Below are 20,655 nucleotides of genomic sequence, written 5' to 3' on the forward strand. Positions count from 1 at the left end.
TGAGACATCTGGGGAGGTCATCTATCACATGCTAAAGAACAAAAACCAAGAGTGGTCTGTATTTTTTACCCCAGCCACCTGCTGTGGAGCTATGAATGCAGAGAGAGATCTGTCATTAGGGATTATCACTGTTCCCTCCTAAAATGATTATCTGGCTTAACAGGTCAGAAACTTAGATTGAATTTTTGGATTTCGGGTTGTTTTTGTTTGTTTGTTTGTTTGTATAATCTTCATACAGGAAAGGGTGGTGATACAGTGCAGTGAGTTTTGACCAATGTATAACCCACATCTCTGAAGACAGAACAATTCTATCATCCCAGGAGGTTTGCTCCTGCCCCTTCCCACACAGCACCATTCTGATTTTTTCACCACATATTAGTTGTCTGTTCCAGAAATTTACGTAAATGAAACAATACAATGTGTATTCCATTGCACCCAAGTTTTTTAGCCTAAAGTCTATGAGGTGCATCCATGCTTTTACATGTATCAGTAGTTCTTTTTTGTTGCAGAATAGTATTTTATTATATGAACATACCACATGTTTTAATCTATTCTGTTAATGGACATCTGGGTTGTTCCTAGTTTTTGGCTTTTAATGAATAAAACTACTATAAGTATTCTTATACAAGATTTGAGAGGGCATATTATAAAATTTTCCCTAAGGTAAACACTTAGTATTTGAATTGCACAAGCGTTTTGAAGCTCTGTAATTTGGTAAAATGCACATTTTCTTTGGTAATACTCCTTGCATTAAAGTCTTTCTTGTCTATTAATGTAGCCTCTTCGTCTTTGTAGTCTTAAAGTTTGCACAGTATATCTTTTTCCATCCCGTTACTTCCCTCCTGTTTGTTTATTCTATATTTACTGTGTGTCTCATGTGGATAGCATATAGTTATACCTTGATTTATAACATTTGCCTTTTAATTGAAGCATTTACTTCATCAACATTTAGTGCATTAATATGGCTGAATTAAATCTACAGTTTTGTAATTTGTTTCCTAAATGTCTGCTTTTCTATCCTGTTCTTCCTTTTCTGCCTTATTTTGACAGAAAATCAAATTATTTTTAGTTTTTCCATTTTAATTTTTCTGTTTACTTTTCACCTGTACTTTTTTCCTTTTTTTTTTTCTAGTGGTCACTCTAGAGATTGCAATTTATATTCCTAACATTTCAGTTTACTTGGAATTCATCTGATGCTACCTCGTCACTCTCCATTCTTTGCGATTGTTTCTATGTTTATATCTATCAATAGATAGATAGATAGACAGTCAGACATATCCCAAAGTACAGTGCTATAATTTTTGCTTTAAATGGTCATGTCTTAAGTAAAATTAGAACACACACGTGTGTAAACATATACTCTATTATATGTTTATCCATGTACTTACCATCTGGTGTCAGTTTTCTTTAGCCTTAAGAATTCTCTTTAACTACATTTTTCATAGTACAAGTCTGCTAGCAGTGCAGTCTCATTTCCTTGAAAATGCCTTTATTTTTCATTCATCTTAAAAGATAAAGAATCTTAGATTAACAGATTTTTTTAGTTTTATTTTTGTTTTGTTTTTGCTTTTTAATCAGCACCTTAAAGATGTCATTTTATTGTCTCCTGGACTGTGTTGTATTTCTGATAAGAAGTTAGTCATTTTCCATATTGTTGTTCTTTCATACATAATGTATCCTTTCTGCTGCTTTCACGATTTTTTCTTTTTCTTTGCCAGTAGTTTGACTGTAATATTCCTCGGTGTGGTTTTCTTTTTACTTATCCTTCTTAGAGTTCACCGAGTTTCTTTTGTCTATACATAACATTTTTAAAGCATTTGGGAAATTTTGGTCATTACTTCTTCAAATATTATCTACCTCATTCTCCCTTCTCCAGTTACACATATTTAAATACTTAAGTATAATCCCACAGGTCACTAAGCTCTTCTTTTTTCCCCCTGTTTTATCTCTGTTCTTTAGATAGGATAATTTCTGTTGATCTTTCATGTTCACCGACCCTTTCTTCTGCTCATCTCCAATCTGCTATTAAATCTGTCTAGTAAATTTTTCACTTTAGATATTAAATTCTCAGGTTTGGAATTTTTTTTTTTAATTATATCTTCCATATCTCTGCTGCTATTTCCCATCTATTTATTTATGATCATATTTTCCTTTATGTCTTAGAGCTGCTTTAAACTTCTTTTCTGCCATTTTCAACATCTGGGTTATCCATGGTTGATTTCTGTTGACTAACTGTTCCCAACCACCACTTCGTTATGGGTCAGATTTGCATGCTTTTTTATGTCTATTTTTTATTTTTTATTGTATGGTGGACATTGTAGATGTTAAATTATCGAGTGCAAATGTTGTTGTTTTCTTTCAAAGAAGTATTGAATTTTGTTCTGGCAATCAGTTTATTTACTATCAGATTAGATTGTATCTTATAAAGATTGTTTTTTTAAATAAACTTTAAACTTTTTTTAAACTTTATTTTTAGAACAGTTTTTAGGTTCACAGTAATATTGAGTGGAAAGACATAGAGCTTGATATCTCCCTTGTGCCCACATATGTAAAATCTTTCCCACTATCAACATCCCCCACCCCACCAGAGCAGTACATTGGTTACAGTCAGTGAATCTATATTGATACATCATTGTCAACCAAAGTCCGTAGTTTATATTAAGGTTCACTTTTGGTGTTATACATTCTGTGTTTTTTGACAAATGTATAATGGCATGTATCTACTATTAGAGTATCTTACAGAAGTTACCCTAAAAATTCTGTGTGCTGTGCTGATTTCTCCATCTTTCCTTTCTATCCTCTGGCAGACACTAATCTTTTTATTATCTACATAATTTTGCCTTTTCCAGAATGATAGAGTTGGTATCATACAGTATGCAGCCTCTTTAGGTGGACATCTTTCATATAGTAATATGCATTTACAGTTTATCCGTATCTTTCTGTGGCTTGATAGCACATTTCTTTTTAGCACTGAATAATATTCTATTTAATGGATGTACCACTCACCTGCTGAATAACATCTTTGTTGCTTCTGAGTTTTGGCTATTATGAGCGAAGCTGCTTCTTTATTCTGGAAGAGACTGTAGAGAATTGGTATGATTTCTTCCCTAAATGTTTGATAGAATACACAGTGAACCCATCTAGATAATGATGGTTTTATAAACTTGGTTAAGGTGGGTGTAGAGTAGCCCTTACTCTAGGACTAGAATAGCCTCATTTCTAAGATCTGGCTTTTCTGGGATATCAACAGAGCATCTGAGTGTTCAGTGAGGTCTCCCCACTGTGACTGGTAGACCACTGTGTGTCTCCCAGCTCTGCAGTTTCAGAAATCCCTGTATCCCAGGCAGCTGTCTTCTGCCTGGTCTTGTAGAGTCTTCTTCTAGTGCCCTGGGTATATGCAGCTTAGTATTAAGGGGTCTCATACAAATTTCTGGAGTTCTACTCTTGAAAGCTCTTTTCTTTCTGGTATCCTACTCTTAAAATTGCAGTCACTTCAGCAGTTCTGAACTTCAGGCTCTGCTTCCCCAGCTCAGTGAGACTGCTGTCCTGCTTGTGCCCCCTCCCTGTGCCACAGTCTAGGAAGCGTCCTCAGACAGATTGTAGGCAGTTGTGGGGCTCATCTTACATAGTTCCCCTCTCTCTGGATTCATAGCCCCGCACTGCCTTTTGTCTAACATCTAAAATCAGTTGCCAAATACATTTTTCCTGGTTTTATAGTTGTTTATGATAGGAAAAGTACTCTGGTACCAATTCCTCCATCATAGCTAAAAGTAGAAGTCTTGTTGTTTCTTTCAAAAATGTCTTTGACCAGATGTTAAGGTACACATATGTATGTCAAGACTCCATAAGGCCTAGCACAGAAAAGCTGCTGGAGCTTCGTGAGCGGAATGGAGATTCTAGAGGTTATACAATGCCCTGGGAAATAAGAGTTCTCGCCATCCAAAGGGAAGACCTCACTGAACTGTAGGCACTCCTATGAGACCCCAGGAAGATCCATGCTTAAGGATTGGGGCTACTCTATCCCCAGAGTCAAGGTGGAAGGTTGGGTTTTTTAAATTAGTTTCCATTTGTCTGGTGCAGAACAAAGAGGAAAATCATTGTCCCAGGGAGCTTTCTATCAAGTTGGCTTGAATAAACTGATTTTGGTTAAATAGCATAAGTTATTGCAAACTGCGTATGTTAAATACTGAGCAATAAAGAAGTCTTAATCTTACCTTCCATATGCTCTATCAGAAGAGGAAGATTTACCAAGAGAATCTCTTCTTTGTTGGTTTTTTCCCCTCTTATGACCACTGGCCATACTGTAATCTGTGTTTCTGGAGCTGGAAAAATCCCTCCAGTGCTAAAAGACTAATGCCATTTGCCATCTTAATCCCAGAGCCCCATAGGTACAATAAGTTGCTCATTGTATAGTTTATTCATTTTAAAAATAAAACTGTTATGCTAGTTAAAATATTTGTTTTTAAAAGTATGTATTTATGAAGAAATATTTTTAAAAATTTTTTCAAGACTATTCGTCCCATTATATGTAAATATTTATCATCCAGTAGTGCTAGAACACAAAGGTTTTTAAAAAGTTAAAGACAGTACTTGTATGATGCCGAACGTTGTCTTAGTGTCTAAGGGAATATATGAAGACCTCTTGCACACTGGATTTGAAGAATTGGAGGAGCTACTCTTAAGCACACACATTATGTTTTCTCAAATGTCTTCCACTCTTCTGTCAGTTCTGTCTTTCATGGATCGTTCAACACACACTCCTCTAGATGACTTTTTGAAACTGTCAACATGCCAGTCAAGGAAAAGTAGATGGAAGGTGAGAAAATAAATTCACTTTATTGGAAATTGGCTTCCCCTATAAAGCCTTTTTGTATCTTTAGTTTCTAACTGCGTTTTGTATTTTGGCATTAGTAAGAGACAAGAAAGGACACGAGTGAGTGATAATAGCTAAAGAAAATGCTTAACAATATTACATCAGAAAACCACTTGGGAATAAACTTAAAGTTTAATATGGAATATGCAACATGAAATTTTGTTGCAGTAGCTGTATTCCACAGACAGTGTTTCATTTGGAAGGTCTTTTTAAAAATAATTATGAGATAATTTTAGTGCTTTGGGACAAAATTAAAAAAAAGAGCAGTTTGGATCAGCAATTCTTCAGAAGTTTGTGGTAAAATAACAATAAAAATGTGGATTCTGACCTCAAAAAAGCTGACTAGCATAAATGACTGTTTATATTTCTTTTTAAAATTCTCATAAATTTTAAGTAAAAATATAATGGCCCAAACAATATTTTCTTGAATTCAAAACAGACTGTTTATACAATCCAAATAACTTGCCCAGAAATTCAGAGTTAGGTAACTTTTTAAAAACAGAACAAATTCCTATGCCATACTCCCCATTCCAGTGACCATCTATCAACTAGGGGATCATTTCATAAACTATACAAATGTCTAACCAATGTACTGTATACTTGAAACTAATAATAAAATAGAATAAAATGTTTAAATAAAAACAGAACAATTTATTTTTCCTGGCATCAGGTCCTTGACGATTAGCGCAGTCAGTCTTGGGGTCCTCTTGCCTCTTATACTATGACTGCCAGGAGGGTGATGTGTCACATCTCAGCTTTCAGCAAATATAAACTAAGCTACTTGAAGACATCTAGTGCATGTGATTTTTCCTGTACTTTCAACACCTAGCACAACTAGCACGGTGTCCGGTACATAATAGTTGCTTAGAAATGTTTTTAAAATGACAAAATCAGTGCCTCTGTTTTAATGTCAAAGACAGGGGGACAATAGGGCACTCTTCAGTATTCCCTCCTTTAAACATGTATGACTTTTACCTCTAGAAAATAGTGTTAACTCTTTAGTACTTTCCTAAGCAAAACGTTGGAGAAGAATCATAGGCAAAATCCAGGATTATAGATGATGGTAGTCCTTGTAGAAATTTTCTCACATGAGTCTAGCTGCTAGAGGAATTAAAAATATTTCAACTCAGTATGTTATCTTGAACCTTTTTTCTTTCAGGGTATTTTGGTAAAATATCTGTTCTGCCTTACCTTATGCTTTTTAATGACTTCATAATAGTTCACATTGTGACTTTTTTCATAATTTATTTATATCATTCCCCTCTGGGTGAATTTTTAGATTGTACACACACACATACACACATCTTTGCACATATATTGTAGTATTTCTTTATTATAATAAATTCTTATGCTACATGAAATCATGTACACATTTTGTACAATCATTGTGAGGATTAAATTAGATAATACTACAAAGCCTTATAATAGGCTTGTTTGGTAGTACGGTTATTGTTAGTTGTTTTTATTGTCATCTTTTTGCTAGACTTTGAGTTCCTAGGTTAAAATGATTGCCTCAGTTTGAAAAATATCAGAGATCCCAACTTCAAGTGGCTTGAACAATAAGGAAATTTATTATTCTTTATTAAACAATAAGGCAATATTATAAGAAGGTAGGAGAAGAGGTGAGTCCAGAACTGGTTACTACAGAATCTCAAGAGTATCATGAAGAACTAGAGTCTTTCTGTGTGTGCCACCTGCCATCCCCAGTGAGTCGGCTTTATCCTCAGGCTAGTCCCATACACATGACATAATGCTTATTCTGGCTCCAGGAGTCATACTTGAATGAAAAGAAGAAAAGACCAGTTCTTCATAAGGGTCTGTGGTTAAGAGCAGTGAAGTCTTTTTCTGAAGCCTCCAGCAGATTTACGCTCACATTTCATTTGCCATAATTGAATAAATGGAGTGAGACCACCATGATTGGCTTAGACCATTATTTTTCATAACTTTTGATCATGACGCAAATTAGAAATATATTTTATACCATTACTATACCCATCATACATATATTTGTATATATGTATGTCTCTCTGTACAATTAAAGGTAATGCAAATGAATAGCTTCTCAAAATATGTATCCTTACCTACCTATGATTAAGTTAAATACTATTCTATTTATATTTAAATATAAGATTTTTTAGCCGTGAAGTGCCAAAATAAGGAAAGGCTTAATTTAATTTTTAGGTATAAGCCATTCATGAATTTATTTCAGTCTAGAACACGAGGGCAGTGAGCATATATAGTATACTATTGAGCCTATTTTTCTAAATTTTGATTGAGTCAAGATTGAAAATACTTATTCACACAGATAGGTCATTGTGAGTGATAAAATAATCTTGGTGATAATTGATATAGACAAGAATCGTCAGTGAGTTCTAGACTGAAGGTGACAAGTGCATGAATACCAGGAGTTGGAGATCTTGAAAACTGCCTAGCACAGAGTGTATATAAAAAGACAACTAAATGCAATGTTTGATCGTCTATTGAATTCTGGACTGGGAAACGCTATAAAGTATATTTGGGACAACTGATGAAATTTGAATGTGGGCATTGCATTTGGTAATATTATTACATCAATGATAACTTTCCTGAATTTAATTATTATACACTGGTATATAATACAATGTCCTTGGTATTTGGAAATATACACTGAAGTATTTGTTTGAACAAAGCTATAAGGAAATTCTTTTTGCTACTCTTGCAAGTTTTTTCTAAATTTGAGGTTATTGCAAAATTATAAGTTTAAAAATGACAAGAAAGATTGTTTTTTAACTGAAAAAAATGAGTATTTGGTTCTTGAGTTCGTATATACTGAATGCATAATATGTATGTCATGTTGTTTAATTCCTTTAGTATGTGATTGGATTTGGTTTGCTAGCATTTCATTGAGGATTTTTTGCACCTATATTCATAAAGAATATTGGTCTGTAGTTTTGAGTTTTTTGGTTTTTGTTGTTTTTTTTTTCCTGGTGGTATCTTTGGCTTCGATATCAGGGTAAGCTGGCCTCATAGAGTGAGTTAGGAATTATTCCCTTCTCTTTTATTTTTCTGGAAGAGTTTGAGCAGGATTAGTGTTAATGCTTCTTAAAATGTTAGGTAGAATTCATCAATGAAGCTATCTCAATCTAGACTTTTCTTCATTGGGAGATTTTCGATTACTAATTGAATCTCTTTACCTGTGTAATGTGTTCAGATTTTCTTATTTTTTTTTCTTTAGTCTGTTTTGACAATTTCTATATTTCTAAGAATTTGTCCATTTTTATTTCTCTGCAGTTTATCTAATTTAATTTATATTGAACAATAAAGCATTTTAGAATGTGTAAATATATCTTATTCTATGTGAAGTTATATTTAAACCATACAAAATTAATCCTCCATAGACCTGCCTTGCCTTCCATATCTCACCTAAAATACATTGATCTTGATAGTATTTTGAATATTCCAGTTGCTTCACATCCCTACCAATACTTGATATTCTTCATCTTTTTCATTTTAGCCATTCTGATATGGATGTTCTGAGTGTTTTTGTTTGGTTTTTAATTTTGAAGGCTTTAGACTGACATCTACAAGAATATTATTCCCAGCAATACATGTGGGTTCTGTCATTTTTATCATTTTGTGTATTTATTAAATCCTTTTTTAAATCATATGTATTTTAAAGACATAGTTGTTTTTTGGTTTTTTTGTTTGTTTGTTTGTTTGTTTGTTTTTCTATTTAAAATGCAGCTCAAGTTAAAGATTGCTGATTCAAGTCAACAGTTTCCCTCAATTTTGTCACTATTAACACTTCCCAATCTGGTAGTTGAGCTCGCTTCATTATTTTTTTTTTTATTCTTGATTCATTTTAAGGTTAACTTTTATTCAATTAAAATATTTTAATTGCTGATAATTTGAAAAATGTTATACTCAAATAACATTTTGAAAAATACAGTGAAAGTTTGGAACCAAACTTGGTTGAAACAATCAGCACTTTGCCAATAAATGATAAACTTCTCATATTTTTTTGATACTTTGCTTCATCACTCTGTAAAGTTACTCTTTAACCTCTCTCTCAGTCATTGGTCAAAATAGCCATCATGTATCAGAAAATCAAAGTGACATCAGATATCAGTGAACACAACATGTTCCTTGCCAATTTATGTATTCCTTTAAAATGATAGTCTCGATTGGCTGCATTATTTATTGCACTGTTCATTACATGTTAAGGATGATATAACATGCTCGATGTGGTCTATTCTATTTCTTTCTCGATTTTTTTTTATGCTGGTGGCAAACCACCAAATTAACTTTATGACCCACTAATTGGGAACAACCTTCAATTTGAAAACCACTGGTTTTAACCGGTCATTATCATCTGCTGGCTATGGGGCCAACTTTCCCAAAGCATATGGCCTCACAGGGTGGGGTAGGTGCATGAAACACAGTCAGGTTTCTGTTTGGAAGGAGAAAAGGGTTCAAGGCTAGAGGTAGGTTGTGCAACCAAGATTAACTGCTACTCATTATAGCTCAAGCATCTCATGTGCTTTGAAGTATATGGAGTTGTTCATCTTTATTCTAATGGCTCCCAACCATTACTTAGTTTTTCCTATTTGTGTAGAGTTCTGTCTCTTTCTTCAGATAGTTTCTCTTGTTGCTGTCATTGTCCTTGCCTCTAAATTATCATCCATCTTCTACCCTCACATTTTTTTAAAGTCTCCTTTTCATTTTGTTGCTCTTCATCTATTTAGATGAAGAAAAGACTATCCAGCCTCTTAAAAGCTGTGGCTCAACAGTGATCAAATTCTCATTGAGGTCTTAGGTTTTTCTTTATGATTTTTCAGGATTATATTTGCTTATTAGGTTTTTTTTTTTTTTAAATTACATCTGTATATTTTAGCTGTGGCCTGGATAGTCACAAACTAGTTTTTCTCTGAAATATAAAAGTACTCCTGTACCATTCAGTCTTCAGAACAAAAACGTCCACTGTTACTAAGTGGCAATAATGTAATCACAATACCTAGGGACCCTATTTACTATATTGTTTTCCTAAGAGTTTAAAGTTATCAAATCTATCCTTGTTTCCTCGGACATATGGAAAAGAGGAGATCCTGATGCACAGTGTCACATCTGGGAAAAACAACTAGAGGATCTTTAATTTTAGAGATATGTATAACATTGAGTGTATTCTGAACTAATCATTTTGGTAATCTGGCCTCAATTAGGCAACAAATATTTACTTTCAGATACTGCCTTTCATCATTTCTAAGATGCAAATTTTTCTTGCATTTTAACACCTCTGAAATCAGGATGCATCTTATAATTAATGGTGTCCTACAGTTACTATTGGCCCTATGGCAAATTATGGTGTTGTTTCTGTGTGAATTTGATTAATTCTGAAGACATGACTGAACTGCAAACCTTTCACTGTTTTTGTCGACAAATCATTAAACAATAAAATGTTTAAAGAACTATAAGGTAAGAATAAGAGTTTTATTGCTGTCCAGAATCTCTTCTGTAGATACTGTCTGTTAAGGTTAAGATAGGACTACTGTCAAAGCTTACAGAATGAGCATCTGAAGTTTAAAAGAAAATCCTGGAGACTATAGAATATTTCTCGTTTAAGAAATGCTACATTACCAAGGCTCTTGATAACATAAAAGACAATATTGCGTGGAAAAACTTGAAAGTCTATGACTCTGAGTAAAGAAGTGATTCACAAGAGTTGAATGCTGAAGAAATTTTAGGAATACTTGAACCAGTTTAGATTACTTCTATTTTCTTTTTAATCTGCATGATATATGATTTTAAAACTTTATGAGTCTAAAACAGCTCTTATGATATTTAAAAAATAAAAAATCTAATAAAAAACATTGTATCAGTGTAAATTAGCAGTGTGTTTTCTTAGTGGTACATAAATAATGGTGCTTCTTATAAGCAGTAGTATCTTCAAGTTGATGAAACCTAAGTCTGATTTACTGTCAAACTTACTGAGTATTAGTGTACTGCTTCCTATTATAATTTATGCTTTCTTCTCTTAAGAAGAACTAAGGAAATACATATGCAAGTGAAGATAACACTATAAGGCAGTGAGTGAATGATAGAGACCAGTCAGTCTCAAAGTGTGCTCCCGGAACTAGCAGCAACAGCATTACCAGGGAGATTGCTAGACTGTAAATTTTCAGGACACATCCCAGACCTGCTGAATCAAAAACTCTGGATGGGAGGCCCACCAGCCTGTGTTTTAATAAGCTCTACAGATGATTTTGATAGCAAGTTAATGTTTGAGAACCACTGCTCTAGGCAGAATTTCAGGAAAGGGAAAAATGCTGGTGTCGTTATATATGAGTAATTTAGAGAGTAAGAAAACACAGATTCTTTAAATTCAGCTTAATTGTATCTTCTAACAGTGTGTGTAAGAAAAATAAAGGAATTTACTGTGCTGTATCTCAGCCAGCTACCAAGTAATACAGGCGAAGTAGTGGAATAGTCCTTCACTTTTGATTGATATTTGATCTTTCCCTTTTCAGCACGATGTATCACAGACTTTACTCAAAGCAACACTGGACAGTGTTGTAGAAGAATGTGTCAGCTTTGTGGGAGTGGATATTAACATCTGTTCAGAAGTTTTGTTAAGGTGAGACAAGAAGTCTATGTTTGAAGATCACAGAATCTTGAGTTTAACTGTCTATGCAGTTCAAACTCAGAACAAGGGGACATGTGTATAAAGTTGTCCAGTATAGAAAATCTATGAGTTCATTCATTGCTTTAGGTAATCAGTCATAAGAGAAGACAGCATTTAAAAAATGGATTGTAACAATTGACATTATCATGTTTAATACTGGGAATCTAAAGTGAAGAGCATGTGGTTGCCATTGAGTGCGTTAGTGTCATTACTAGAATTAAGCAAGGTTAACATGGAAAAGAGCTGTTTCCTACCACATGCGGGTCGATATTTTTCACCAGCTTAGTCTCTTGCATACATCTGTCAAAGTTGGTAATAACCAAAAGATAAAGTCTGCGGGTTAAAGGTATAGTTACCATATTTTTACCTTGATTCTGCAGGTCACAGATCAAAATGATAGTGATACTATAATCACACCTTATATACTCTTTTTTTTCTGGGGTTATGGAAGAGCTGCTATTTTGTTCATAGTCTTGCATTTATTACATTTCATGCTGATGACGCATGAAATTCTGGACCCCTGGAAAAGATCTGGACGTTTTTCCTTTGAAACTGGTAGCAGAAAATTTCTCTTACATTTTAAGGTGTTTCTTTTCTACAATAGCTACTAACATTCCATAATTCCATATAAGGAATTCTATAATAGAATTAAGATTCTCTTAAATAGTAGTCTTTTAATTAACACCAACATACTACCTAGCGATATAATTCTCCTATTTTTATACTAACCTTGACATTCATGTATAAGTACCTTTCTATAGTTCAAGTCTTTTAAATTAATGAGAACGGGACAATAAAAAAACAATAGAGAAGTACAGTGCAAGTGTAGCTATTGTGACTTCTGCTGCTAACTCACCTTGTAAGCTAAACAGAACTAGGCTGAAATGTAAGGAATGTGAATAGTGTAGAAATATTGTGGAGAACAGTTCTTTTTCTTGCACCAGTGTTGACCAATTTAGCAGCATTTTTATGGTTTTACTAGTTTTGTCATTGTTTTACATTCCGTTGTCCTTCTCTCCTCTTGGACAACTCTCTTCCTTCTCTTTTAATTTAACTCTTTTTATTTTATTAACTTATAGGCACAACAATATGTGATTGCAATTTTTTATAATGCAAATGTTTTATATCATTGTCTTTTCAGATGCGATCTTTCAGTACTCTTAGAACTATTATATCTGTCACATGTTTCATTTTGTTTATTTTTTTAGGCACATTGCTGGACTCAATGCCAACCGAGCCAAAAATGTTATTGAATGGCGAGAGAAAAATGGGCCCTTCGTCAACCGAGAACAGCTGAAAAAAGTGAAAGGACTGGGTCCAAAATCTTTCCAGCAGTGTGCTGGCTTCATCAGAATCAACCAGGATTATATTCGAACATTTTGCAGGTGATTATTAAAGTGTACACTTTCAGTTCTATTATCAACCTCCTCTCTTATTGTTACCTATCCTACTCTCTGGCATAAATCCTAGGTGTGTCTTGTTCATTTCTTTATTCAGTATGTGATGACTGTCTAATCTTTGCTATACAGCAGTGAATAAATCAACACATTTTCTCTTCTCATGGAGTTAAAATTTTAATGTGTGAGACAGACAATAAATTAGTAAAATAAATAGTTTCGGATTTAATAAGTATTATAAAAATTAAAACAGAGATGTGACACTGTCTTGGGGAGCAGTATAACTGCTTTTTATGAGTTATTCATTGAAAAGTTATTTGAGCCAAATCTTGAATGAGATTAAGGAGCTGGCCACATGAGGATTGAAAGGAAAGCATTTCAGGCAGAGCAGACAGTACGGGCACAAGATCCTAAGGCAGGACCTATATGCTATATTTAAGAAATGAAACTAAGGCCAGTGTGACTGGAGCATCACAAGTGGAAAGGATTGGTGCAAGGTGAGGTGACAAAAAGGACTTCACAATGACCATTTCGTATTGACAGCCATTTCCCTGAGTGTAGCTGGACTTCCCTCCTCACTGAAAACTGACCAAAGCATCATCACTTGTGCAGATTAAGAGTTAAATTTTTGCTTTCTAACCCTGGTAGCACAAAAGCAAAGAAATTAGGTAAACTTCTTAGCATTTGGTAATCACGAAAGAATAGCTTTTATATATTTACTACTTTGGGCCTACCTGGTTCATTCATATATATATTTTTTCTTTTGACAAAATTATAATAAAGGTAACATGGACAAATAATCTTTATTCTGGAAAAGACTAAGTAAGGGAAAACCACCCCACTAGATGGTGGAATACATTATCAAGCAATAGTATTTAAACAGTTTGCTTTCGATGTAGAAATAAAACGGAATAGAGTCTGAAATCTTCCAACACATCGACAGAATTTAGTTTATCATAAAGATGATATTTTAGATAGTGGAGGAAATTGATTAATTATCCAACAAGTGATATTAAAACAACTGGTAGGAATTTGGTATGTGTGGGGGAAGCTATAGTTCTATCTCATACTTGATACCCAAATAAATCCCAGGTGGGTCATAGACTTAAATGGAAAAAGTGAAACTGTAAAAGTATCCGAAGAAAACATGAGTTAAGTTTGCAGAAAGTTGGAGTGGTAGAAGTTCTAGGTAGACCACAAAATCCAGAAGCCAGAAATGAAAAAAAATTGGACATAAAATAATCCTGTGTTTTTTAGTATGTATGCTTTTCAGTGTGTATGTTTTTCTAACTTGGTTAGAAAATTCAAACAATATAAAAAAGAATAAAATGAAAAGTAAAGGACACCTCAACTCACTTCAAAATAGTTCCTTATATATTGCTCCCTAAAAATAAATGTATACTCGTATCGGCTTGTATGTATGTATATTATTTTTAAGTGCATACCGAAGGGATCATGCTCTACAACTATTTGAAACTTGTTTTTGTTTTAGTAGTATATCTTGGATCTCTTTCCAAATATTACGTATAGATTTATATCATTATGTCCGCATAGTATTTAATTTATGGATGGACCGTAATTTAATCTAATTAGTGCCTACTGATAAACATCAGGGTTGTTTTAAAGCCTTGTATTTTTTCAACTGATAATGAAGCACTTGAAGATTCAAGACCATTGTATCTTTTCAATAGATCATACCTATATTCAGGATGGACTGCTGCTATCTCATTGAGTGTTTTTTGCTTTGAAATCTATTTTGTTTGCTAGCAATGTTGTTATGTATGACTTTTCAGAATATGGTTGGTAATTCTTTATTTTCAAACTTTCTATGGCATTTAATTTTTGATACGACTTGTAAACAAATAGATTTCATGATTTTGCTCAATCTTAATACATTCACATCTGTTGTATTTACTGATATGTTTAGAATTAATCTTCCATCTTATATATTTTCTCTACATTATGCTTTCTGATTCTTTTCCTTTCATGCTGTTGGATTTATCAGTTAACAAGTTTTCTCTTTGTCCTTGTTTTCCCACTTCATCTTTATCTCCCCTTAGTGATTTCTTGTTGTATATCTTACTTTTATTCTTCTGGCAATTACCTTTAATTTGATTTGGACTGACCTCTGGTGTCTCTGTCCTCTTGGAGAAGACTAGAACCTTAGGTGTCTTCCCAACCTTTTTCCTTCAGCTCTACATTCCATGATGAGAGGACCTGGGATTTTAGTTTCAGACTGTTCTTTTTATATATATTTTTTACATTATTCATGAGGAATTATTTAACTTCAGTTTATATAGTTTCTGTACTTATCACTGTTTCTTGTAGCCCACATTATCATTTTTTAAAATTCATTGTTTTTGCTCTAGTATAACCTTAAATTCTTTTCAGAGAGGGTATGCTATGTGGATTGTACTTTGCCTTACATGTCTGGAAATGATTTTAATTCGTCCTCCTATTTGAATGCTAGTTTGTCTAGATATATAATTCTAGATCCAAAATCATTTTCTCTCAGAACTTTTTAAGATATTGTTCCACTGTTTTGGCATCTGATGTTTGTCAATGAAAAATGATACCAGTCTGATTCTAGTTTCTTTCAAAGAAATGTTTTATTTTTCTCTCATGATTTATAAAATTATATTCTAAAGTTTCCCCATAGTATGTCAAATATGAGTCTTTTTCTATTCATCCTATTTTGTACTCAAAATAGGTTCTTTTGAGAACTTTTATTTTTCTTCAGCTCTGGGAAATCATCTTGCCCTTCTCCTTTTCTTTCTTCTTGTTTTTTTCCCTTCTGTTTTTCTCTTTTCTCTTCTAGAATGCCAGTTATACAGGCTGAATCAGTTAAGAACGTTTTTGGCTTTCAGTAACAGAAAACTCTGTTAACGGTTTTAAACAAATAAGTGATAATTTCTATGAAGCGAATGGCCAGAATCGGGTTGCTCTTTGTGTATGGCTGAGAAGTAAGCACATTTTTAACTAAAGATTGTTTTCTTTTTTACCTGACCTCACCACCCCACCCCATTTCCCTGCCCCTTGTTTTAAATGGTTACAGTAGTCAGCACACTGAATCTCCGGGCCCAATTCAGGGAGTTGCCGTGACATCGCCAGCAGGTGTTGAGGTCACAAATGAGAAGCAGGGCAAAAAGAAGAGCAAAATCGCAGTGAATTTTGTGCTGCAGCCAAATCCTTTAGACCAAACTTGCATTCACCCGGAATCATATGACATAGCGATGAGGTAAGTCTGAGGCCCTTGTGAGAATTCTCCATGTCAGAGTGAGTTTTCTACAGAAATGGCCTTTGTTTTGGCATAATGGAGACTTTAAAAATATGACCATGTTTAACATGACAACATTTTTCAGAAGTTCCGCATTGCCGAGTTATGTGGCACATTATTTGATTTCAATGAGGAATGAAACCATTATTCCTGGAGCTGTGTCAAGCCAATAAACCCTGATACTAACAGTGAAGTGTGTGTAATGGAAATTGCATGGCACTCTCCTCTGTTTGTTTTGGAAATTAACAAGACACAAATGACTAGCACCTGGCTTAAAGCTTGTGCTTTTATCTAAAGATAAAGTCCTTTTGAAAGTAAACTGCCAACTCAAGATTTCTTAAGAAATACTTCCCTGCTTGTTTATTACAAAGTCTAAGAAATGATGTACTTTTATTGAACATACATTAACACACAATGATATGGGGGAGGTTTTTGAGTACAAGGAAATGTTTAAGGCATTAAAAGGAAAAACTTTTTAATACCACATTTGATTAGTTCAAAAAATTTTAATTAGTTCGAAAACAGTGATTGGCTATATAACTAAACAGTTTAAGGTTTTTAGTGAGTTAAATGATAATGGGCTTAAAAATAGTGAATGTTTATTGCTTTTAGTTTTATATCCCACATATGAATGAAATCTCATGGTTCTCAACCCTTTCTGTGTGACTTATTTGACTTAGCATGATTATCTCAAGATCCATCCATATTGTTGCAAATGGTAATATTTCAGCTCTTCTTATGGCTGAGTAATATTCCATACAATGTAATATACAGATGATGTATTATTGAATTGTACACTTGAAACCTATATGATTTTATTAACCAATGTCACCCCAATAAATTTAATTTAAAAAAAAATAAAAATAGTGACTATTTTAACTTTCATTGACTCTATAGTGAAATTTTTAACTTGTTTAGAAATAACTGACATTTCATTATTTTGATAAATGTAACTGGTTTCCGTTCTTTTAAAAATGTTTAAAATTTTAGACTATATCCCACATTATAGAGAACTTAGAAAAGAAAAAGAAAAAGTAAAAACTAGTGGTACCTTTCCTCCAAAATTTTATTATGAATTTTAAACACACAGAAAAGTTAAAGTTTTTACAGTCAGCTCCTTATCATTAATATTATACTGTGTTTTTCCACTTATCTATTTATCTTTTTGTCTGTCAGTCAAGTCCTTGTTTGTTTTTATGTATTTTAAAGAAAATTGCAGACATCAATACACTTTCAAGTAGTACTTCAACATGCATATTAATTTAACTAGAATTCTATAATTCTTAGCAATTCGTTTTTCTTTTGAGGTAAAATTCACGTACAGTTAAATTGTAAGTATACATTAATTGAGTTTTGGCAAATAAATACCTATATCTGTGAAACCCAAATTGCTACCGAGACAAAAAACATTGCCATCATCCTAAAACATTCCCTTAACGCTTCCCAGACAATCTCTGCCCCAGCCTCCTAGAGTTAACTGCATGTTCTGATTTTTCTCTTCCAATGACAAATAAGTTTGCCTCATCTAGAACTTCACGTAAATGATACTATATAGTTGTACTCGTGTGTAAGGCTTCTTTCAGTGTGATGTTTAGAGATTTTTATTCCTGTCGTAACAAAAATAAGTAGCTTGTTCCTTTTTTGTTGCTGAGAATTATTCCATTGTATACATATGCCACAGTTTATTCTCCTTATTGAAGGAAACTTGCCTGTTTCCACTTTTGGACTATTATGAGTAAAGCTACTGTGACCATTCTTGTACAGTTTTTTTGTTCTTATTGACACTTGTTTCCATTTATCTTGGGAAAATACTTAAGAGTGGATTTGCTGGGTCATAAGGTAGGTGAATGTTTACTTTCTTAGAAACTTATAGACTTTATTCTAAAGTAGTTGTACCATTTACACTTCCACCAGTAATGCATAAGAGTTCTGGTTAATTCATATCTTTGCCATCATATGTTGATAGTCTTTCTAATTTTAGCCATTCTGCTGTGTGTGTAGTAGTATTTCTTTGTGGTTTTAATTTGCATTTTTTCTTGATGACATTGAGCACTTTCTCGTGTGCTTATTAGCCATTTGTGTATCTTCTTTTGTGAACTCTCGATTCATATTATTTAGCCATTGTCTTTTTTTTCTTTTTAAATTATAGTAGTTTTATATATACAGTACAATGGCTAGACGTGTATGTAATTTACGAAGTGATCCCTCAGTTACTCTAGCAGCCATCTGGCACTACACACAGCCATTACAATAATATTAACTATATTTTCTAAGTTGTACTCTACATCTCTATGACTGTTTTGTAACTCCTGATTTGTACTTCTTCATTCCTTCACCTTTTTCCACCCCTCTCCTCTGGCAGTTACCTGTTCTGTGTACCTTTTCTGTTTTCAGTTAGTTCGTTCATTTCTTTTGTTCCTTAGATTCCACATATAAGTGAAATCATATGGTATTTACCTTTCTCTGACTTATTTCACTCAGCATAATACCCTCTAGGTCCATGTATGTCATTGCAAATGGTAAGATTTCATGTTTTTTCATGGCTGAATAATATTCCATTGTATATATGTACCATAACTTTTTTAACTAATCGTCTGTTGATGGGCACTTAGGTTGCTCTCCAATATCTTGGCTATTGTGAATAGCACTGCTATGAACATAAGGCTGCATAGATCTTTACTAACTAGTGTTTTGGTTTTCTTTGGATAAATACCCAGAAGTGCAATTGCTGAGTCAAAAGGTAGTTCTATTTTTAATTTTTTGAGGAAACTCCAAACTTCCATAGTAGCTGTACCAATTTGCAACCCTACCAACTGTATATGAGGGTTCCCTTTTCTCCGCATCCTTGCCAACACTTGTTTTTTGATTTATTGATGATAGCCAGCCTGACAGGTGTGAGGTGATATCTCATTGTGGTTTTCATTTGCATTGCTCTGATGATTGGTGACCTTGAGCATCTTTTCATGTCTGTTCATTTAGCCATCTTCTAATTGAGTTGTTTTCTTTCTATTCTTGAGTTGTGGGAATTTTTAAAAATATACTCTGAATACTAGTCCTTTGTCGAAATGTTTCACGAATATTTTGTCCTAATTTGTGACTTACCTCTTTATTTCTTTATTGATGTCTTTTGACGAACAGAAGTCTTTAATTTTAATGTCTGATTTATCCATTTTTTTCTTTCATAGTTTTTGCTCTCCAAGTCCTGTGTAGGAAACCTTTGCCTACTTCAAGTCATGAATGTATTTGGTATTTTCTTCTAAAAGCTTGATGGTATCAGCTTTTACGTTTAGGTCTGTGATACATCAGAAATTACATTTCATGTATGATTTGAAGCAGGAGTCAAGGTTCATTTTCTTTCTCCATATGAACATTTAAACAACATTACAACTTGCCTTTACCCACTACTTTGGTGCCTTTGTTGAAACTCAAATGATTGAATTAGTGTGGATCTATTTCTGGCTCTCTATTCTGTTTCATTGATCTGTTTGTCAATACCACACTATCTTGATTATTGTAGCTTTATGATAAGTTTTTAAGTCAGGTAGTGTTAAGTCCTCTAACTTTGTTCTTTTTAAATATTGCTCTGAATATTGTAGATGTTTTGCATTCTATAAATTTTAGAATGAGCTTGTCAATTTCCATTAAAAACAGAAAACAAAACAAAACAAACTGGTAGGATTATGTTGGGATTACAGTGAGTCTGTCAGTGAATTTAGAGACAGTTGATGTCCTAATATTTATTGAGCCTTTGATCATGAGCTTATTATTTCTTTCCATTTAGTTAGGTCTTCCTTTATTTCTGTCTACAATATTTTTTAGTTTCCAGTGTGCACATCTCACATATATTTTATTGAATGTATTTTGTTTTTCAATACTGTTGTAAATGGAATTTTTTAAATTTGTTGCTAACATGTAAAAATACAGTTGATCTTTATAGTAACTTCGTATCCTGCAGCGTTGCTAATTCCACTTACTAGTTCTAGTAGGTGTTTGTAGATTATTTAGATTTTCCTATATAAATAATTATGTTATCGGCAAGTAGATAAAAGTTTTACTTCTTTTTTTTTTAATCTAAATGCTTTTTATTTCTTTTTCGTGCCTAGTGCAGCGGCTAGGCCCTTCAGGACTGTGTCGAATAGGAGTGGTGAAAGTGGGCATCCTTGTTGTATTTGTATTCTCAGTCTTTTAGCACATGGTTCTCATTTTTTTAATATAAAAAAAAAATTTGTGATCTCATTATAGTAATTGTATTTTTAGTGTTTATTATTTGAGAAGATGCATATGTGCACATGGGTTTATAGACTTCTTGCAACAACTGATGTTTCCATTGGTACTAAATTAGCATTTTGTTAATGCAAACCAGTGTCTTTTTTAGTGCGCATTTTTATTTGTTTCCATAATGTAATTTTAATGTGGTTTATGAGTTTTTCAATTTGCTTTTAATATAAGC

At 33.3% G+C, this 20,655-nt stretch overlaps 1 protein-coding gene across 2 annotated transcripts in view; it reads left to right on the forward strand.

The window, feature by feature from the left end:
- SRBD1 (S1 RNA binding domain 1) overlaps positions 1–20,655 on the forward strand; it is a 185,224-nt gene that overhangs the window by 144,460 nt on the left and 20,109 nt on the right. Inside the window, exons 17-19 of one of the 2 annotated variants that reach the window (XM_006909626.3) lie at positions 11,377–11,483; positions 12,740–12,916; positions 15,984–16,166. In XM_006909626.3, coding sequence (XP_006909688.1) covers positions 11,377–11,483; positions 12,740–12,916; positions 15,984–16,166 — 467 coding nt within the window. The remainder of the gene's footprint in view (positions 1–11,376; positions 11,484–12,739; positions 12,917–15,983; positions 16,167–20,655) is intronic. The other variant, XM_015587611.2, reaches the window with a different exon arrangement.

The sequence above is a fragment of the Pteropus alecto genome, unplaced genomic scaffold, assembly GCF_000325575.1.
Source record: "Pteropus alecto unplaced genomic scaffold, ASM32557v1 scaffold131, whole genome shotgun sequence".
NCBI lineage: Eukaryota > Metazoa > Chordata > Mammalia > Chiroptera > Pteropodidae > Pteropus > Pteropus alecto.